This window comes from Suncus etruscus, chromosome 6, assembly GCF_024139225.1.
Source record: "Suncus etruscus isolate mSunEtr1 chromosome 6, mSunEtr1.pri.cur, whole genome shotgun sequence".
Classification (NCBI taxonomy): Eukaryota; Metazoa; Chordata; class Mammalia; order Eulipotyphla; family Soricidae; genus Suncus; species Suncus etruscus.
This window is the reverse complement of record NC_064853.1, coordinates 49,146,146-49,167,097: the sequence shown is the minus strand read 5'-3', so window position 1 is coordinate 49,167,097 and position 20,952 is coordinate 49,146,146. Positions and strand designations below refer to the sequence as shown.

General features: G+C 40.3%; 1 protein-coding gene across 2 annotated transcripts in view; it reads right to left on the bottom strand.

Annotated features, from left to right (window-relative positions):
• Positions 1–20,952, bottom strand: part of EYA3 (EYA transcriptional coactivator and phosphatase 3) — a 109,979-nt gene that overhangs the window by 48,726 nt on the left and 40,301 nt on the right. The window contains exons 5-8 of one of the 2 annotated variants that reach the window (XM_049774772.1): positions 19,278–19,357; positions 15,019–15,085; positions 12,411–12,547; positions 5,178–5,315 (exon numbers count right to left, since the gene is read on the bottom strand). In XM_049774772.1, coding sequence (XP_049630729.1) covers positions 5,178–5,315; positions 12,411–12,547; positions 15,019–15,085; positions 19,278–19,357 — 422 coding nt within the window. The remainder of the gene's footprint in view (positions 1–5,177; positions 5,316–12,410; positions 12,548–15,018; positions 15,086–19,277; positions 19,358–20,952) is intronic. The other variant, XM_049774773.1, reaches the window with a different exon arrangement.

Here is a 20,952-nt window from a genome sequence, read left to right as displayed (position 1 = left end):
AAAAAGTATGAAACAAGAACATAAAATAAAATTCAGGGAGGGGGTCGAAGAGAGCATAGAGGTAGGGTGTTTGCCTTACACGCAGCCAATCTAGAATGTACAGTGGTTTGAATCCCAGAATCCCGTATGGTCCCCAAGCCTGCTACATCTCTCCATCATTGATCATAAGAGTTTGGAGTTGTTCTTTGCCTGGATCATTTTCTCTGATGTATCCCCTCATATCACCTGCATGGCTCCTCCTCAGCAAATCATCTTCTTCAAAGATCCTGAGCCCTCTATAAAACTAGCTCCTTTAGGCCTGGGGAGGTAGCTCAGCAGTAGACACTTGCTTTGCATACCTGAGGCCTTGGGTTTGATCCCAGCACTACAGAAAACAAAATGAGCAAACAGAAAATTAATTCCCAATCTAGCCAATCTAGCCATCTCTCCTTTCAAATGTTATTGACTTACTTGTTCTGTCTCCCCAGTTATTGTCAACTCTTGCTATGTATTAGTCATCATCTTCATTACCTACCAAAGCAACTAAGTGTGCCACATGTCGCTCAATTAATACCTGTGAGATCTGTGCACAGCAGATCCTGAATGCATTGGGTGTAGAAGGGAGAAATCATTACTTTCTGTTAGATCAAAAATTCACTAGAGTGTAACAATTGAGGAGGCCTTCTAAAATAGGTTTTCAGTAAGTAACCAACACAACTGACAAAGATTAATCTAATCTCTGATCATCTGAGATACAGCAATTAAATATTTGAGTTGAACTGTTGCCTACTCGGTCATTTATTTCTCAATGATAAAATCCAATACTCAGTGCCTCTGTATAAGGATTGCTCCATGTACTAGCACTTATAATGAGTAGACACAGAAATCCAACTCTTAAAAGAGTTTTTTTTTTTTTTTTGGGCCACACCCGGTAACGCTCAGGGGTTACTCCTGGCTATGAGCTCAGAAGTTGCTCCTGGCTTGGGGGACCATATGGGACACCGGGGATCGAACCGAGGTCCGTTCAAGGCTAGCGCAGGTAAGGCAGGCACCTTACCTCTTGCGCCACCGCCCGGCCCCAATTAAAAGAGTTTTGTAAGTTAAAGCAGTCAAAGAATTGTAAGATTTTTCACATTATGAGAGTGGAAGGATACTGAGTCAGAAAGATTATGTGACAGAGAATTAAAGTTAGGGGCATCAACTAGAACTTAGGTTTGATTTACTACTGGCAGAAATTGGCAAAAATATTTATAGATGTGTATGTTTAGATGGGTAAGCATGCACACATATAGCTCTGCTGTGACAGTTGGGTCTTTAATTATTTGTTTGTTTGGGTCACACCCAGTGATGCTCAGGGGTTATTCCTGGCTCTGCATTCAAGAATTATTCATGGGGGCTGGAGAGATAGCAGTAGGGCATTTGCCTTGCATGTGGCCAACCCAGGACAGGCCCCGGTTCAATTCCCAGTATCCCATATGGTCTCCCAAGCCTGAAAGGAGAGATTTTTGAGTGTAGAGCTAGGAGTAACTCCTGAGCGCCTCTTGGTGTGGTCCCAAAACCAAAACCAAAAAAAGAAAAAAAGAATTACTACTGATAATTCTTGGGGATAATATGGGATGCTGGTGACAGAATCTGGGTCAACCATGTGCAAGGCAAATGCCCTACTACTGTGCTATCACACAAACCCCATGAGTGAATCTTCAAAGAAATATTACCCTTGTATCAAGGAGGATCCCTCATATCATCTCAGTGTCTAGTACCATCGTCTCCAGTAAAAAACAGTAACAATAACAACAACACACGCATGTACACATACACACAGATAGGTCTGATCCCTGGAATCCTATAGCCTCCCAAGCCCACTAGGAGTAATCTGAGTGCAGAGCAGCCTTGAGCACCTCTGGATAAAGTCAAACAACAAGAGCAACAGTTGAGTCCAAGCATTTTGTATTACCAGGAAGTAAGGAAGTGTTGGGGAAAAATCCAGAGAGCACTATCATGCTAGAATGTTAAAAAGCTAAGGAGCAAATCAAGGGGTTTACAATGGCCAAGTTGGACACGAAATAAATACAACAGTATTAAATTAAAGCCCAAAGTACTAAACGAGTCCATAAACATGTGTTTAATCATTTAATAAGCAGGAGAAAATAAATATCTGTACTGCAGATTCCAAGTAAGATCTGTAATGTACTACCGAAAAGGAACGAGATTAACTCCTCTAGTGCAAGCTACAGCCAGACTTTTATCCACAGAAAATGGAATAGAAGGGGCAATGAGGATTACTAAATGAAGGAAGCTCACCAAGATCAAGGTACCAAGACCAATACAGCGTAAATCATTACATCATGTTGACTGTATGTACAGGTGGCAGACATGACGATGGAAGAGGCACTTTACTTCTTTTATCTTCTCCTTAAAAATCTATAATCCCAGTCAAGGGGAAACTTACAATATACTTAACCAGTAGTCCTCAAAACTGTCAACAAAATTAAGTCTGAGAAACTACAGTCAAGAGATACTGAAATGGGGACCAGAGTGATAGCACAGCAGGTAGGGCACTTCTCTTGCAAGTGGCTGATCTGGGGCCCGGAGAGATAGCACAGCGGTGTTTGCCTTGCAAGCAGCCGATCCAGGACCAAAGGTGGTTGGTTCGAATCCCGGTGTCCCATATGGTCCCCCGTGCCTGCCAGGAGCTATTTCTGAGCAGACAACCAGGAGTAACCCCTGAGCACCGCCGGGTGTGACCCCAAAACCAAAAAAAAAACCAAAAACAAAAAAAAGCAAGTGGCTGATCTGGGACCGATCCCCAGCATCCAATATGAGATTGCCAGGTGTGATTCCTGAGTGCAGAGCCAGGATTAACCCTTGAGTACCACCTTGGGTAGCTGACCTCTCCCACCCCAAATAAAGAAGAACTGAAATGGTCCAAGAGCTTGTATAGGAAGTAAGGCAGTTTTAATGCATGTAATCAACCCAGATTCAGTCCCCAGCATCATATATGGTCTCCTGAGCTCTGCCAGTAGTGATCATTGAGTCTCGGTGTAGGATCACCTCCACCGAAAATGACACTAAGAAGAGGTTACAATTAAATGTGCCTGATATATCAGGGCCATGGAATCCTGGAACAGCAAAAGGACACTAGAAAAACAAGGAAATAATAACCATGTACTTAATAATAATGTATCAAGTTGATTCATTAAGGTAAAACTTCCCTTCTAATTTGCTCCCATTTATAAAGAGGGGTAGTGGGGCCAAAAAGAAAAAGTTTAAATAAGGGGCCAGGATATAGCTCAATGACGGAACAAATGCTTTACATGTATAAAGGTTCTGGGATTGGTCCCTGGCACCATGATCCCTTGCCCAAAAAAAGGAGACAGGGACTAGAAAGAGTTCCCTTTTTTTTTGGCAGGCGCAATAGTACAGCAGGTAGGGCACTTGCCTTGCACGCAGCCGATGCAGGTTCAATCCCAGCATCCCACATGGTCCCCCACGGACCGCCATGGGAGTGCAAAACTAGGAGTAATCCCTGAGCAATGCCAGGTGTGGCCTCAAAACAAAAACTGAAAAAAAAAAAAAAGAAAAGAAAAGATATTTTTTGATCAAACAGATGTTATTTTTGATTATTTAAGTGAATATTCTTTTTTTTTTTTTTTTTTTTTTTTGGTTTTTGGGCCACCCCGGTGTTGCTCAGGGGTTATTCCTGGCTGTCTGCTCAGAAATAGCTCCTGGCAGGCATGGAGGACCATATGGGACACCGGGATTCGAACCAACCACCTTTGGTCCTGGATCGGCTGCTTGCAAGGCAAACGCCACTGTGCTATCTCTCCGGGCCCTAAGTGAATATTCTTAAAATGGAAAACAAAATATATAAATGATTTTTCAGGGGCTGAGGATGCAGCAGAGCTATAGAGGACTTGTCTTACATGTGTAAGACTCTGAGTTTAATACCTGGCACACACACACACACACACACACACACGCACGCACGCACGCACGCGCGCGCGCGCCATCAGGCCCTCACTGTCAGAGTGATGATAAGTTAAAGGGGTACTGCAGAGAGGCCATAATCCCAAATTTTTTTTAGCAAAATTTCACACCCTAACAATGTCAGATGAGTTTTCATTGTCCAACTCTCATCACCCCGCATCCCCAACACCCATTTTATAAAGAATAAAAATTTGTAAAAAAAAAAAAAAAAAAAAAATCAGGAAAAAATGCAAATGAGAAGCTAAACATAATGACAAATTGCACTGTTGACCCTTTGAGTTTCTGTCATCATTCCTAATAGCTCTGTCATAATTTTAACACTATAGGAGAACTCAGAAAAATAGTGATGTTTGGATTTCAAAATTTAACATTATGCAATGTTATGAAATTATGAAAATGAAGTAACTTTGAACCTTTAAAAATGTTATTCTTAAAAAAAGAGTTATTCTTTGGGGCCGGAACTGTGGTGCAAGAGGTATGGTGTTTGCCTTGTACACACTAACCTAAGACGGACCTCGGTTCGATCCCGGCATCCCATATGGTCCCCCAAGCCAGGAGTAACCTGTGAGCATCACTGGGTGTGGCCCAAAAACAAACAAAAAGATGTTATTCTTTTACCATAGTTTAGGTAGCATAGCTTCAAATAGTTCCACTCTTTGTGCTACTGATGTACAAAGTCACTATACCCTACTACCACCAAAGTGTATTGTCACACTGAGTCTATCTCTTCATCCTGTCCACACCACACTTTAGGATTTAGCTTTCTGAGCAGGAAACACATTCTCATCAAGATGCAGCAAATGGGGAAGGAGTCTGACAGCACCACAGTACAAAACCAGTTCACATTCCTTTCGACCTGGACTCCACAGGAAAGAAACTCAGTGAAGTCCTGACTCATGGAGTCTTCTGTTCACTTAGAGAAAAAGTGTCACCGAGAACAGTCTAGCATGAAATCAGAGGTATTATAAACACCAGCATGCAAAAGGGAAGGCTGCAATCCTATTAGTCAATTCACAGTCAAAGGCTAACTTGCTTATATACCACACTTGTAGGCTCTGGTATGCCTAGTACAAAGAGCATGCACAGATGCAAATATCACCCCCTCTAGTTAAGAAGACAGAGCACCTGTATTACCAGTAAGTTGGAGATACAGGTAGTTTGGAAACAAAAAACAGTAAATTTTTAAAACACACACAACCATGCCTATTTACCTTGAATGGAATAAGAATAATGTGCTGGGCTTGGCTGGCTTGTGGTTAGCCCTGTAGTGCAGGTAAGAACACTGTGTTGACTTGGAGATGGAGTCTGAATTAAACCACTTTCAGGTTTCATACCTGGCCACAATGCACCTGAATCAGATAAATTGGACCAATTACAAACAACACACTGGGACTGAGGAGCATGGTCATGCTTTCAAACATCAGCCAGTAGGTTTAAAATCGTAATCAATAATAAATATACTAAACTAGATATTATAAATACATTATATAAAATAAATACATAATATATTTATAATACTTTTTACTAATATAAATAAAAAACAAATTTGCTTGTTAAGAGGAAAGTATTGATTCTCCCATCCATTATAAACCACAAGCAAATACAATATCAAAGAACTGGAGGGTGGGACTATAGAAACAAAAATCTTGTGTCATTCTCTCCCACACACCCCCAAATGTATATATTTCAGTGATTGGAGGGAACTGATGAGGATTCAGAGAAGACCTGCTGACACCTAACTTGAGTATTTATCAGAGTGCCTGATCTTCAAGTACACAGAATCCTTATTTGTATTCTTGATATCAGCCTTAGTTGATATTTAAATTTTTTAACTTTCATGTACATAAATTTCACTTACCATTAAAAAATAAGCACTGAATGTTTTTAAAATTCATTACATGTTCTCTACCTTCTTAAACTAGTTGTTTTTATTTTAAGAACTAAAGAAACCTTTGTTTCTTCTGATTAAGAAAAATCAATTTGCTCATTTTTATAAAAACACTACAGAAATATGTAACTTAGAAAAATCATCATACATAATCCCAATATACAGACTTAACCACTATTTGCAGAGGAGTCCAGATACTGTCAATGTAGTCTTTCTTAAATGAGATGTTACATACTTTTGATAATTTTCTTTCCCACATAACCTCTAAGAGACACTGCTCAGTGTCAGATACAAATCTATCTCATATTATACTGTGATAAATAAGAGATGCTTCACTTTTATTTTTATCACAATGATCTTAGGTGATAATCTTTATAAAATATATTTATATCCTTTCCGACCACCTCCTCAACAGGGAGGAACTAGGGAACACATCTTTAAATTGTCTCAGAATTATTGCCATAAAGATCAATACCGTGTTATATTTATATCTGCTGTACAGAGTACACAGAGATACTATCCAGTCTACTCTGGCACATAAAGATACGTACTTAGCTCTAAATAAAATTACTAAATCTATGATTTTAGGGTCATACACTATGTACTTGTTCTATGTATCAATCACTTAACAATCTCTTATCTTTATCTATTAGTTTGCAATAAACTTGAAAATCCTAAAAGCTTTACTTCTACAAGGGAGCCTAAGAATATCCTTTGTGAGTGAGTAGTTTTGTGTTAACTTCAGTCTTGCAAGTCTATTTTTAAATAAATACTAGGGGAAGAGTAATTGTACAGTAGGTAAGGTGTTTGCCCTGCAAACAACAGACCCAGGCTCGATCACCAGTTTCCCCTGTGGTTCCCCAAGCACAGCCATTAGTGATTCCTAAGCACAAAGCCAGGATAAATTCTGAGCACAGCCAAGTACGGCCAAAAACAAAAAGCCAAACAAACAATAAAACAACCTTTTTTCTTTTACTGGTTCCTGTGCAAAGTTTAAAGTTGGAATTCTTGGCACATGTTCCTCTTGGGCCCATGGTGCCTGCATGCATATGACACCCACATCTCTCCTCTTGAGATGTAGACTTTCATCCTTTCCCACTTTCATTCAGGCTCCACCTTTGGAGAAGTCCACATTCTCTCTTGATAACGTTACGTTCTCACTTTCTCTCCCTCCCCCCTTCCTCAGAATTTCCAAATAAAACCTGTTTGCACTTCAAAAAATAAAAAGTTGAAAATTCAGTGAAGAGTTTAGTTTACAGCAATTCATATTACAGTATTTAGTGAATCTTTAGAGATGTTTGGCTGGACCTGAAGTACAGATCAACTAGGGGAAAAACTTGAAAGACTTTTGTTTATTCAATGCTCACTGGGATGAGTTAAATAATCTGAGTACTTTACTTTTCCTCATTATAAGGGAAGTATCTATATTGAATAAAAATTGGGCCGGAGCGGTAGCGCAGTGGTAGGCACTTGCCTTGCACATGGCTGACCCAGGACGGACCTCAGTTCGAACCCCAACGTCCCATGTGGTCCCCCAAGCAGGAGCGATTTCTGAGTAACAGGAGTAACCCCAGAACGTCGCAGGGTGTGGCCCAAAAACCAACAAATAAATTGCGCACACGTGTGTGTGTGTGTGTGTGTGTGTGTGTGTGTGTGTGTGTGTGCGCGCGCGCGCGCGCACGCGCGCTCGTGCATGCAGGAGTAACCCCAGAACATCGCTGAGTGTGGCCCCAAAAAAAAACCAAAAAATAAATCGTGTGTGTGTGTGTGTGTGTGTGTGTCTCTCTCTCTATGTGTGTATGTGCCCACAAAAGGACAAGGATTTAACACAGAGCTTCAATCCTGCAAGGCAAGTGTTCTGCTGAGCTATAACCCTGGCCTTGTACACATTTTAAAGTACTCAGTATACTTTATTTTGTACTGCCAATTTAACATCCTACTTTTTATTTTGGGGGGGAGGGCCATAACTAACAGTGTTTAAATTTCTGGTGAATTTGGGGGGTGCCATGTGGGTCCTGAGGATTGAACCAGGGTTAGACACTATCAAGGCAAACACCTTAACCTGCTTTACTATTATTGCTCTGTCCCCAACATCCTTCTTGTCATACAGAGCCACACCTGATGAAACTGGAGGTGGGAGAGGCACAAATAGTGCTAAAACTCAGAGCCTGAACTCCAAGTGCTCTACATACCTGAGCTGTATTTCCTTCACCATATGCTACTTTTTCCAATATGTAATACATTGTTTTCTCAAGATACTTCATAGTCTTTATGAATGTGATTAATGAGGTCAGGGATAAAGCTCAGTGGGAGAGCATTAATTAGCCTTGCACATGTGAGGTACTAGGTTCCATTCCTGATACAGTAGAATTAAAAAAAAAAAAAAGTTCCCTCTCCCTGCTGAAAAAGTCAAGAGCTAGAGAGAGCCCCAAATCACTGAAGTTCAACCTCTAATCCTCTTTCTGCCCATGTCACCATACTTCTAGATAGCTTTGAAGAGAATTTGACTACAGCAGCCCTGCAGGCCCTTGGGCCACCCTAGGAGTAGCCCAGGGAATCCTGGCTCTACAGGGTCTTCAGCAGCAAACATCCTTGCACCCTGGCACTGAACCTAGTTAGACAGAATTGCCAAGGGTCACCAAGAGGAATCCCAGAGGGCCCTAAGCAGTGCTTTTTGGAGGACTTAGCCTCCCTTTCAAGATTCCCCAAGAATATGACTATTTCCTTACTTTTTTTTTTTTTTTTTTTGGTTTTTGGGCCACACCCAGCGGTGCTCAGGGGTTACTCCTGGCTGACTGCTCAGAAATAGCTCCTGGCAGACACGGGGGACCATATGGGACACCGGGATTTCAACCAATCATCTTTGGTCCTGGATCGGCTGCTTGCAAGGCAAACGCCGCTGTGCTATCTCTCCGGGCCCCTATTTCCTTACTTTTAGAAACTACTTATGATATGGACTTCCTAGATTTCCTCTAGTCTTTGCAAGAGGAAGAAGTTTTAAAATTTAAACTCAACTATGAGACAATCTTTTTCATCTAGTTCTGAACGTCAACAGATTGGATTAAATTTTAATTCCAGGTAATTACTAAATATGGCCCTGGGTTACTATTTAATCATTCCAAGCCTCAGTATCATCAGCTATAGAAAGGGATAATTCTTAGGATTGTTCTGGTGATTTAAATTAGATGATAAAGAACGATGTACTTGTGCTGAGCATAGTGTCCGGTAAGTACTTAGTAAAAATTAGATAAGATCCCAATCCACAGTAAGAGGACTAAGAGAGAAGTCAAAGGGATTGTATTTTTTTTTTTTTTTTTTTTGGTTTTTGGTTTTTGGGTCAAACCCAGCAGCGCTCAGGGGTTATGCCTGGCTCTACGCTCAGAAATCGCTCCTGGCAGGCTCAGAGGACCATATGGATGCTGGGATTCAAACCACCGTCCTTCTGTGTGCAAGGCAAACGTCCTACCTCCATGCTATCTCTCCGGCCCGGGACTGTATTTTTTTTTACAAAATAAACAACTTAATTTTATCCATTTTAAGAGATGTGGACCAAAGAATAGTTCAGTGTATTACACATAATGCATTACATGAAGAAAACTCAGGTTTGACCCCCAGCACAGTTTCCTAGGTACCACTGAAGTGGCTCACAAAGCTGAGGTAAAGTAGCCACTGAGCATTACTGGTATGGTCCCAAAACAAACAAGAATAAAAAAGTTAAGCATTCTAGGGGCCGGGCGGTGGCGCTAGAGGTAAGGTGCCTGCCTTGCCTGCGCTCACCTTGGATGGACCTCGGTTCGATCCCCCGGTTTCCCATATGGTCCCCCAAGCCAGGAGCGACTTCTGAGCGCATAGTCAGGAGTAACCCCTGAGCATCACCGGGTGTGGCCCAAAAACAAAAAACAAAACAAAACAAAACAAAAAGTTAAGCATTCTATTTCACAGAATTTTCTTTTAAAGAAACAAATAAGAGAAATGCAGTGATTATGAAGTATAAAAACTAAGACAAACAATGCACTTTAAGTACTTTATAAATTGAGTTCAAAGGTAGTTTAATTTAATATTAAACAACAACAGTCAACTGTTCAAAAATGTGTTTGGGGGCCGGGAAGGTGGCGCTAGAGATAAGGTGTCTGCCTTGTAAGCGCGGTTCGATCCCCCGGTGTCCCATATGGTCCCCCCAAGCCAGGGGCGATTTCTGAGCACATAGCCAGGAGTAACCCCTGAGCGTCAAACGGGTGTGGCCCAAAAACAAAAACAAACAAACAAACAAACAAAAAAAAACAAAAAAAAACAAAACAAAAATGTGTTTGGGGTTAGAGTTATGGTTTAAGAAGTAGAGCATAGGCCTTGTGAGGCCTTAGGCTTGCTCCCTGGCAGCACCAAGCATAGTGCCAAGCACGGCTCAGAGCACCATCAAGCTAAGTCTAAAAACAGAAAATAATCTCTTTAGAACATCTAGCCAATTCTTAAGTCAGATAATAAAAAAAAAAAATGATTTTGAGTACACAAATACATATTACAGCTCTCCAAACTCCAATTCACAAAGAGCTCAGCTTCCAAAGGACCATGAGTTTTGGTTGGTTAAGTACATTATAAGATTTTAGTTTGTTACCTGATACTGACAGGCATGATATAAATGTACAAATTAGAAAATAGAGCATTTCTGTTTCTTCTTTCTCATAAAATTTAACTATCCCTACCATTAAAAAATAACCCTGAATTAAGACCAGAGAGATAGATAGCAGGTAGGGTGTTTGCCTTCCACATAACTTCCCATAGAATCCTCACTGAGCACCACCAGGAGTAACCACTGAACAATGCTGGGTAAGGCCACCCCAAACAAAAACAACAACAACAACAAAACAACACCAATATTTTGCTCTAGCAGTTATCAGAAGTCATTGAACACTAGTAAGTCTCAAGACAAGAAAGCTATACTATTATAAGGGTTAGCCTAAAGGACCAAGAGAAGTGAGAAAGTAGACAAAAGCAAACAATACTGACACATCCTAAACCTGGAAATTTCTAGGAAGATTTTAATTTTAATTCCCAGCTTATTTCAGAAAGGATATATAATTTAATTAGTATATTGCATATTTCATTTTGTTTTTGGGGGGTCATACCCAGAGATCCTAAGAATTATTCCTGGCTCTACATTCAAAGATAACTTCAGGTAGGCTCAAGGGACTGAGGATCAACCCCAGCCACATCAACCTCAGAGAGGAAAGCACCCTATCCTATCTGTTGTACTCTCTTCTTCAGCCTGATAAACTACTACATCTGAATTCATTTATCTATAGATGGGCATTAGGGTTGTTTCCATATCTTGACTAGTACACTAAGTGTTGCTATGACATTCATATATGTACATATTCTTTAAATTAACAGTTCAGTGTTTTGGGGATAGATACCAAGTAGTGGTGTCACTGGATCATACGGGAATTCTTTCCAAACTGGTTTTCACTGAGGCTGAACCAGACAGTATTCTACCAACGAATAGTAAATAAGGATTCCTTTCTCACCACAACCTCACCAACACTGTTTCCGAACTTTCCTACATATTGTATAGGCCTATTTTATTTGGGGAAATTTTTTGTTTGTTTTGCAGTATCAGGAATCAAACCCAGGGCTCATATGCATGTAAGGTATACATTGTATTACTGAACCACATCCCTGACACCTATTGCATATTTTATTACAGATTTTTATTTTGATATTGGGCTATACTTGGTAATGCTCAGTAGCCACTCCCGGGGGTGGGGGGTGGGGGTCATGTGATGCCATCGATCAAACTTGAGCCTTCTGCATACAAAGCAGAACTGACCTGTTGAGCTATTTTCCCTAACCCTGCTACTGCACATTAAAAATAAAAGTACTCTCACAATTTTTGGGTGCCAGTTCGAAGAAAGCAGGAACAAAGAAGGAATAAAGTACACCACTAATGTCTATCAATGTACATTCATTCCCTAAACTAAAAACCTTGATGCACATGGTAAGGTCATTAAAAAAGTAGAGACTTCTCCGATTCTTTGCTAACTCTTTGGTTCGGTAGCATAAAATTTAATTTTAAAAAATGGGATGTGAGGAAGGAGAGATTAAAAGAAACAATTCTGAGGCATATTCTATTAGGATATTTAGATATCCTGGTGTTTTAGCAAGAAATTAGTGACTTTAAATATATTTATTATGCTTACTTAACCATGGTACACATTTTGTATAAAGCCAAATCAATAACAACACCTCAAAGGTTTCCCAAATCCTTAGATTCTAAGCTTTACATTCAAATTTTAAATCTGAGTGAGAATATCTTATAGCTAAAATTTGATAGACAAATATAGCTTTGAAAAATTATTATTTTCTTTTACAGATACCCAATATATTTTTGGAAAGTTGCATATCCACTTTAATATCAGCAACTGAATGTTCTGCAAAACAAACAAAACAAAAAACCGTTCCTCAGCTTATTAGCTGTGTTTGCTTTGGGGAAAAGAGGACAGAAGTTTCTGAGAAATTAAATCTAGCTTTAAAAAAAGTTGCTTACAACAAGATGCCTTACCAAAAGGAGGTAGTCCATACGTTTGGGTTGCCTGAGGATAGACAGCATAGGGCTGAGATTGTTGTAATGTCTGGTACTGAGTCTGTCCAGGATAACCAGTTTCCGAAACAGGAACTGAGAGGATATGTGCATAAGGTCTAGAAAAATTTTCAAGAAAATCAAAATATTTACATGTGATTTAGTTATTATTTACTAATGAAAAATAAAGGCATTAGGCAAAGTCACTAGAAGCAAAGAAAACTATGGTCAGAAATAGAACTATTTTCTCCTTTTCAAAATCTAATAAAAAGGGGCCAGAGCAATGACACAGCAGTAGGGCATTTGCATTACCAACGACTGACCCAGAATGGACTGAGATTCAATTCCCGGTGTCCCATATGGTCCCCCAAGCCAAGAGTGATTTCTGAATGCATCGCCAGGAGTAACCTCTGAGCGTCACCGGGTGAAGCCCAAAAATAAAAAAACGAAACAAACAAACAAAAAATAAAATCTACTAAGAAAATTTTTGTTTGTTTTTGGGTCACACCCAGCAGTGCTCAGGGCTTACTTCTGCCTCTATGCTCAGAAATTGCTACTGGCAGGCATAGGGGTCCATATGGGATGCTGGGATTCAAACCACCATCCATCCTGGACGGCTGTATGCAAGGCAAATGCCCTACTGCTATGCTATCTCCCTGGCCCCTAAGAAACATTTTCATGGGAAGTTTAAGTTTCAAATGTTCTCCTCCCAAGACCCTATTATTAAACTACAAATGCTTTGCTGTGTTACCGCACAGTCCTATGTGAGACAGAGGAATAGCTAAAAGGACTGAATTCTTTTCTTTATCCTTTTCTGACCATGGCCTCCTTCCCACAACTCATTTCTTTCTATGGCTGCTGTCCTACAGTTAATTGACCTTCAGTCTTGTGCTATAACCCCCTCATTTACGAGAATTTCATGTATGGTCCCTTTAATATATACTGAAAGTTCATAGGACCATATATCAAAGAGTTGAGTAAAGCTGACTTATATCATTATATAGAGTAAAACCCTAAAATAATAAAAACTAAACAGAATTAGCAAATAGCTGTCATTTTCTAACTAGTCTTCTGAGTCAAAGTAGAGCTTGTCATCAAAAGAAAAACAGGACTTGAAAAGGAGGATAAGGCTGAAGTAAAGGCAGACATTAGAAAATAGGGAGGGGCCGGTGAGGTGGCGCTAGAGGTAAGGTGTCTGCCTTGCAAGCGCTAGCCAAGGAAGGACCGCGATTTGATCCCCCGGGGTCCCATATGGTCCCCCCCAAGCCAGGGGCAATTTCTAGGCGCTTAGCCAGGAGTAACCCCTGAGCATCAAATGGGTGTGGTCCAAAAAAACAAAAAAAAAAAGAAAAAGAAAATAGGGGAAGGACTAGGAATCAGTATCCTAAGATTAAGCCTATAAACAATATTCAGGTAATTAAAATTTGGGAACATTCCAGATAGAATTCAGAAACTTCCTGATATTCACACCAGAGCAAATTGCCTCTTAGTTGGTACCAGCCACATCAAAGTTAGCTAAGGATTAGAATTTCTCTGCAAAGGATTAGAATTCTGAAATAAAACTTCTAGAAATTCAGTTAGATGATTCTGTCATTTCATCCATGCAATAAGATGGCTCCACATTTTAGCTATTCAATTTCAAGATATCAGTTGTATTATTTAGTAAGTTATACATCATACTATACTGAAAGCATACCTTCTAAGGGAAGTATCTAAAGGAAAGAAAAAAATAAGAAGGATACAAAGACAGATAATAAAGACTGTGTATACCAAACTAAAAAGAATTCAGCGATACCACAGCGGTACGGTGTTTGCCTTGACATAGAATGGACCAAGGTTCCATCCCCGAGGTCCCATATAGTTCCCCAACCCAGGAGCGATTTCTGTGCAAATAGCCAGGAATAACCCCTGAGCAACACCAGGTGTGGCCCAAAAACCAAAAAAAAAAAAAAAAAAAAAAAAAAAAAAAAAAAGAAGTAAGAATGTATGGTATCTTTAATAAAGCATATTACATTCATGTGTGTATGTGTAAACATGCTCTTTATGGTAGCTTGTGATACACAATGTTCTACATCTGTTATCTTGGAATTGAATAAATTGGTGAGTTAACCTTCACCAGTAAGGCATTTTATGTCAGGAAAGACATAAAATGGTACTTTTTAGTAACTTCAATCCAATAAACCTGTCAAACTTCAAGTTCAATTCAATTCTGAGGATTTTCCTAAAACTAGGCAATAAACTTAGCTGAGGCAGAGTTGGAGAATGAGGCTGACTTGCGCTGCTTTTACTAATTTATCAAAGCAGGTCAAAGAATAATGATAAGTCAAGCAGTGACTAATTTGGTTACCAATGCTATTTTGCACTTTTAGTGCCAATTCATTTACAGTGAGCTTGTAGGCAACAACAATCTATTGCAGTCAACCATCTACTTTTCAAAAAGATGTTACATTTCTATAAAGGAAATAAAAAAATGAGAGGTGGGAGAATGAAGAGCCAACTATCAACTTAATACTTAAGTTAAGCATCAAGTTAAGATTTTTTCAATGAACCCAAAGAAAAAGTACATATATTTAAAAAATATTCAACTTACTTAGCAGTATACATTTGTGAGGTATAATCATTGGATGAGCGAGGGATATAATCGGTGCACGTCATAACTGAAAGATATTACCAAGCAAGAAGTTAGAACATGTCAAAAACTAAATAAGAAAATGGCATTTTCCAGTGGTCCTCAAACTATGGCCCGTGGGCCACATATTGTATTTGTATCTGTTTTGTTTCTTCAATGCAAAATAAGGTATATGCAGTGTGCATAAGAATTCGTTCATCAACAGAGACTGTGTGAAAAGTGTGTTGGCACTATGGACAGTGTCTTGGATCGGACGATAACTTGCCTGAAGCCTAGAGCTGGTCTTATGCCAGGAAACTTCAGGGGTAGGATCTCTTTGTATTTAGGCCAAGGTTATTCCTTTCCATGCCTCTCATATTTTGGTGGGCCTATGAAAACAACAATTGCCACTCTAACAACGTTTTTACTGTGCTCCTTTGACTCTAATCCTTAAAACGCACCCACTTAAAATTTGAGGTTAACTTAAGCTAATATTCATGTACATGGAAATGTAAAAAATAGTATGCCTCTAATGTTAAAGGAGTTACGTAAGTTTGATGGCTTTAGATTGCCTTGTGTGCTGTTAAGAAATATTATAATGTGCTACAATCTGGGGACTCGAGGGACAAAATAATTGCACATGGATTCTGTTTTATTTTATCTTAACGTTCTTTGGCTGAAAGTTCAAAGTTAAGATATCAGCAAGGGGACTTCTGAGAATTATGTTATGGGTGATTGTCCTTCCACTGTAACTTTACCTTGTCCTCTTTCTTTGCATCTTTTGTTCTCATAATTCAAAATAAAAAAATTAAAAAAAAAAAAGAATTCGTTCATAAGTTTTGTTTTTACTATAGTCAGACCCTCCAATGGTCTGAGGGACAGTGAACTGGCCCCCTGTTTACAAAGTTTGAGGACCCCTGAAGTCCTTCCAACTAACAAAACACAGCTTGTATTTTGTAGTAGTTAACATGTTGTTGATAATCTCATTTTGTTTTATTTTGGTTTTGGCCACACTTAGTGGTGCTCAGAGTTTATGGCTTTGCAATCAGAAATCACTCCTGGTGAGGCTCACCAGGATGTGCCAAGAATCAAACCCAAGTCAGCCGTGTTCAAGGGAAGCATCTTACTCACTGTACAATTTCCTCAGTCTCATACTCACTCACTGAGTTTAGAATGAGTAAAAGTAACTGGAGTGTTAGTATGGAAAGGAGCTGAAAGCCCAGTACTAACTGGTAATTACCTTCACCCATCTTTGATCTGAAACAATGTCAGATCATCATAAAATCTCAACTCATCAGCAAACTTAATCAAGATGCTTGGGGCTGGAGAGATAGTACAGCAGATAAGATGTTTGCCTTGCATGTGGTTGACATGGGTTTGATTCCTGGCACCTTATATGCTTCCCCCATGCACCTCAAAATTAATCCCTATATGCAGAGCCAGGAATAAGTTGTGAGAGTCAGGCGTGACCCAAACAAATAAAACGCTTATCCAGGAAACTGAATTATACTTTATGAGCTTATTCATTCTCTGGGAATTTACTTGAGCAAGTAAGAAGCCATCAGAATTATTTTTAGGAAGACATATTTGGGTGGACTAACTGATTTTATTAGAAAATGTGCTCTTCCAAAGCATAATAAGCAGTAGAAAAGGTGTAGTTATGTTTCTATCCTATTTTTCAAGCATTGGTAGTAAGCATATAAGTCTGCAAAGCTGTGACAGATCCACAGAACTGTTATGAAACTCTGATGAGCCATCGAATAGACTTTCCCAGCCACTGTTTTTTACACTAATACTTTTTTTCATTTAGAAAAGATACTGTGAAGACAGCTACTCTATGTGGCAAAATTCAAATTTGAAGGGTAGAGATAATTGGTGGGGACACTGGTGAAAGGAAACTTACAGTAGTGATGAGATTGGTTTTGAATACAAATTGAGTTTTGTGCCTAAAAATCATAACTTTGTAAGCAATCTTAGTTAAAAAACAACCTAAAAATTTTAAAATAAATTTAAATTTAATAATTTATTCAAAAGGTATAATTTCAGTTAATGTGATAGAGTTATATCCTAGAGCTCTTGTCAAATGCCCAAACTGGGGGCCGGGAAGGTGGCGCTAGAGGTAAGGTGTCTGCCTTACAAGCGCTAGCCAAGGAACGGACCGCGGTTCGATCCCCCGGCATCCCATATGGTCCCCCCAAGCCAGGGGTGATTTCTGAGCACATAGCCAGGAGTAACCCCTGAGCGTCAAACGGGTGTGGCCCAAAAACAAAACAAAACAAAACAAAACAAAAAAAAAAATGCCCAAACTGTCTGAGAACTTCCTTCAACACCTGCAAATTAGGTTGCTGTGCTGTGAATGGGATCAAAGGGTGAACTGGCTCACTTTATATTTACCTTGGTTCTCAGACTCACAAAGAAAACCTAGGTCAGTAGCAGATGAGGGTCTACTTATGTGCAAGCAGAGTAAGACAAGACAAAATTTATGAGTTTATTATATATGGTCTTATTAAGTCTTCTAGGTTTTTAGATAATTAACAGCTTATAGATAGAACACAGCCATTTATATTTTGACAAAAAGACAACTCCATTAGTTCTTTTTTTCTTTTTGGCCATACCCAGTGACGCACAGGGGTTATTCCTGGGTATGCGCTCTGAATATGTTCCTGGCTTGGGGGACCATATGGGATGTGTCCTAGGTCAGCACACAAAGCAAACGCCCTACTGCTTGCGCCACTGCTTCAGCCCCTCCATTAGTTCTTTTTTTTTTTTTTTTTTTTTTTTTTAATTTTTGGTCCACACCCAGTAACGCTCAGGGGTTACTCCTGGCTATGTGCTCAGAAGTTGCTCCTGGCTTGGGGGACCATATGGGACACCGGGGGATCGAACCGCGGTCCGTCCAAGGCTAGCGCAGACAAGGCAGGCACCTTACCTTTAGCGCCACCGCCCGGCCCCATCCATTAGTTCTTAAATAATCTCATCTAACATTCTTCAGCATCCATCACATAGAATATATGGTTAGTTCGTTTGAATTCTGCAGGATAGTGCCTTCTCTATTGACAAGTACTTTAAAAAACCCAAATCTATCCCCAACTTTGAATTAATTCTGGTAAATATTTAAAAAAACATTGAGATTTACAAAAATTTTAACGTTTTTTAATGAGTCTTGATCTTTGCAATACTTGGGAACCAAGAAAGGGTTGTAGAATCAAGGCTTAATCTGCTAACATACTAGTCTTAAGAGCATGTGATGAGAAATGAGACAAAACCTTCACATGTATTTTGAAGGTAAAACTAAGAACATTCTGGGACAAAGTGATAGCACAGCAGGGAGGATGCTTGTACTGCATACAGCCAACCCCAGGTTCGATCCCCAGAATCCCATATGGTCCCCCAAATCTGCCAGGAGCAATTTCCGAGCACAGAGCCAGGAGTAAACCTGCGCCCTGCTGGGTGTGGCCCAAAAACAAAAAGCAAGCAAACAAACAAAAACTAGAACATTCTGATCAATATGTTATTTCCCCAACCTTATTTTTAAAATCAAAGCCAGCAGTGCTCAGGGAACCATGCAGTGCTGGCAATTATGCTCAGGCCCTCCTATATGTGTACTGAGTTAGGCTAGAGAGTGCTCATATCTCCACAAAACAACAACTGATACATTTCTGTCTAATGCAAGAACATAATCCTTCTATAAGAGAGTAAGGGTTAGTTAAGAGAAGGGTTCATCCAGCTGAGCTGAATTTCGCTCTCAGTATCAGTGAAGCTCTTGACCGTTTCTTTGGGCTGAATTGGCAGATACAATCATTTGGTTACTTAAAAATATGGGCAAATAGGGGCTGGAGAGATAGCACAGTGGTAGGGCATTTGCCTTGCATGCAGCCAACTTGGGAGGGAGCCGGTTCTCAACATCTCATATGGTCCCCAGCCTGCCAGGAAGACCCCTGAGCTCTGCTGGGTGTAGAAACCAATCAATCAATCAATCAATCAAAGAATCAATCAATAAATAAAAGATGGTTAATCGACAAACTTCTGATTTGAGGCAAAGTGTTATTCATCACCTTCTTTTAGAACAAACAACCTCAAACCTCAGTTCTCTCCTCCCTCTCTCACACATGCACAGAAAAGATATTTTTCTGAATATTCTGGGACCAACAAGACAATCAGTGAACAAGAATGATAAAAGAATAACAACACCTGGTTATATGAATTATTTCTCTTCCATAGTGGAAAGAAATTTTACTTACTTTCCTCTGACATGGTCAGGTTTGAAGCAAGGCTTGAAGTTTCAGGTTTCTGATCACTGACTTCAGGGTTGTTTACTTGACTGGCAAAAACAAAATGAATATATTAGCCCTGATTTCTAAAGTGACAAAGTCAAACCTACTTCTTCCTAAGCTATACAAATAAAAAGACAAAAGCAGGGCCCGGAGAGATAGCACAGCGGTGCTTGCCTTGCAATCAGCTGATCCAAGATCAAAGGTGGTTGGTTCCAATCCCGAATCCCGGTGTCCCATATGGTCCCCTGTGCCTGCCAGGAGCTATTTCTGAGCAGACAGCCAGGAGTAACCCCTGAGCACCGCTGGGTGTGGCCCAAAAACAAAAACAAAAACAAACAAAAAAAAAGAGACAAAAGAAATACTTTGGGGTGGGGGAGGAATTGGGCTACACCCAATAGTAAACTCCTGGCCAACTCGTGGCTCTGTGCTCAGAATTTACTCCTGGCAGGCTGGGGGACCATCTAGGATGCCAAGGATCAAACCCGGGTGGGCCATGTGCAAAGGCAAATGACCTACCCTCTGTGCTACAGATTTGGCCCCAAAAGCAGTATTTCTTTCATCGTTTTTTTTTTGTTTTTGTTTTCGGGCCACACCCGATGATGCTCAGGGGTACTCCTGGCTATACGTTAAGAAATCGCTCCTGGCTTGGGGGACCATGTGGGGCACCAGGGGATCAAACCGCAGTCTGTACTAGGCTAGCATGGGCAAGGTAGATGCCTTCACTTGTGCCACTGCTCGGGCCCCAAAAGCAGTATTTCTTAATAATAACTTTCTCCTTTTGGTTCTTAGCAGGTACCTGAAGATCGAGAGCCAGAACCAGCACCCTTAGCATCCTCTACTGTTTCCTCTCATAGCCCCAGGTCTCCTCAGGTTTTAAATTGCTTAAAAATCCCAGCTAAGGGCCCGGAGAGATAGCACAGCGGTGTTTGCCTTGCAAGCAGCCGATCCAGAACCTAAGGTGGTTGGTTCGAATCCTGGTGTCCTATATGGTCCCCCGTGCCTGCCAGGAGCTATTTCTGAGCAGACAGCCAGGAGTAACCCCTGAGTACTGCCGGGTGTGACCCAAACCCCCCCCCCCCCACCAAAAAAAAAAAAATCCCAGCTAAGGCATAGATAGGCAGGTCAGAGCTCACTCCTGGTGGTAATAGAAAAATTCCACAGCACTTAATTAACATTGTTCTTCTATTTCTCTGTTTACCCAAAGTGCACATAGGAAAATGAAAAAAGTCTGATTTCAAGGAAATGATTCTTATACATACTTGGGAAGGCTTTCCAAATTATACATACTCTTTTTTGTTTCAAGAAAAAATTCTGAACCTTAAAAGTGATTATTACTGGGGCCGGAGTGGTTGCACAGTGGTAGGGCGTTTGCCTTGCACGTGGCTGACGTAGGTCGGACCGCGGTTCGATATCCTGGCATCCCAAATGGTCCCCTCAAGCCAGGAGCTATTTCTGAGTACATAGCCAGGAGTTACCCCTGAGCATCACCAGGTGCGGCCCCCCCCAAACAAAAACAAATAAACCATTATTACTACATTTCTCTTCTTTCCAAATAATTTTTGGGGCTTTGGAGCATATCTGATGGTCTTAGGGGACAATATGTGGTGTTAATTGCAGCCAAAAGAGCACATGCAGGGCAAAT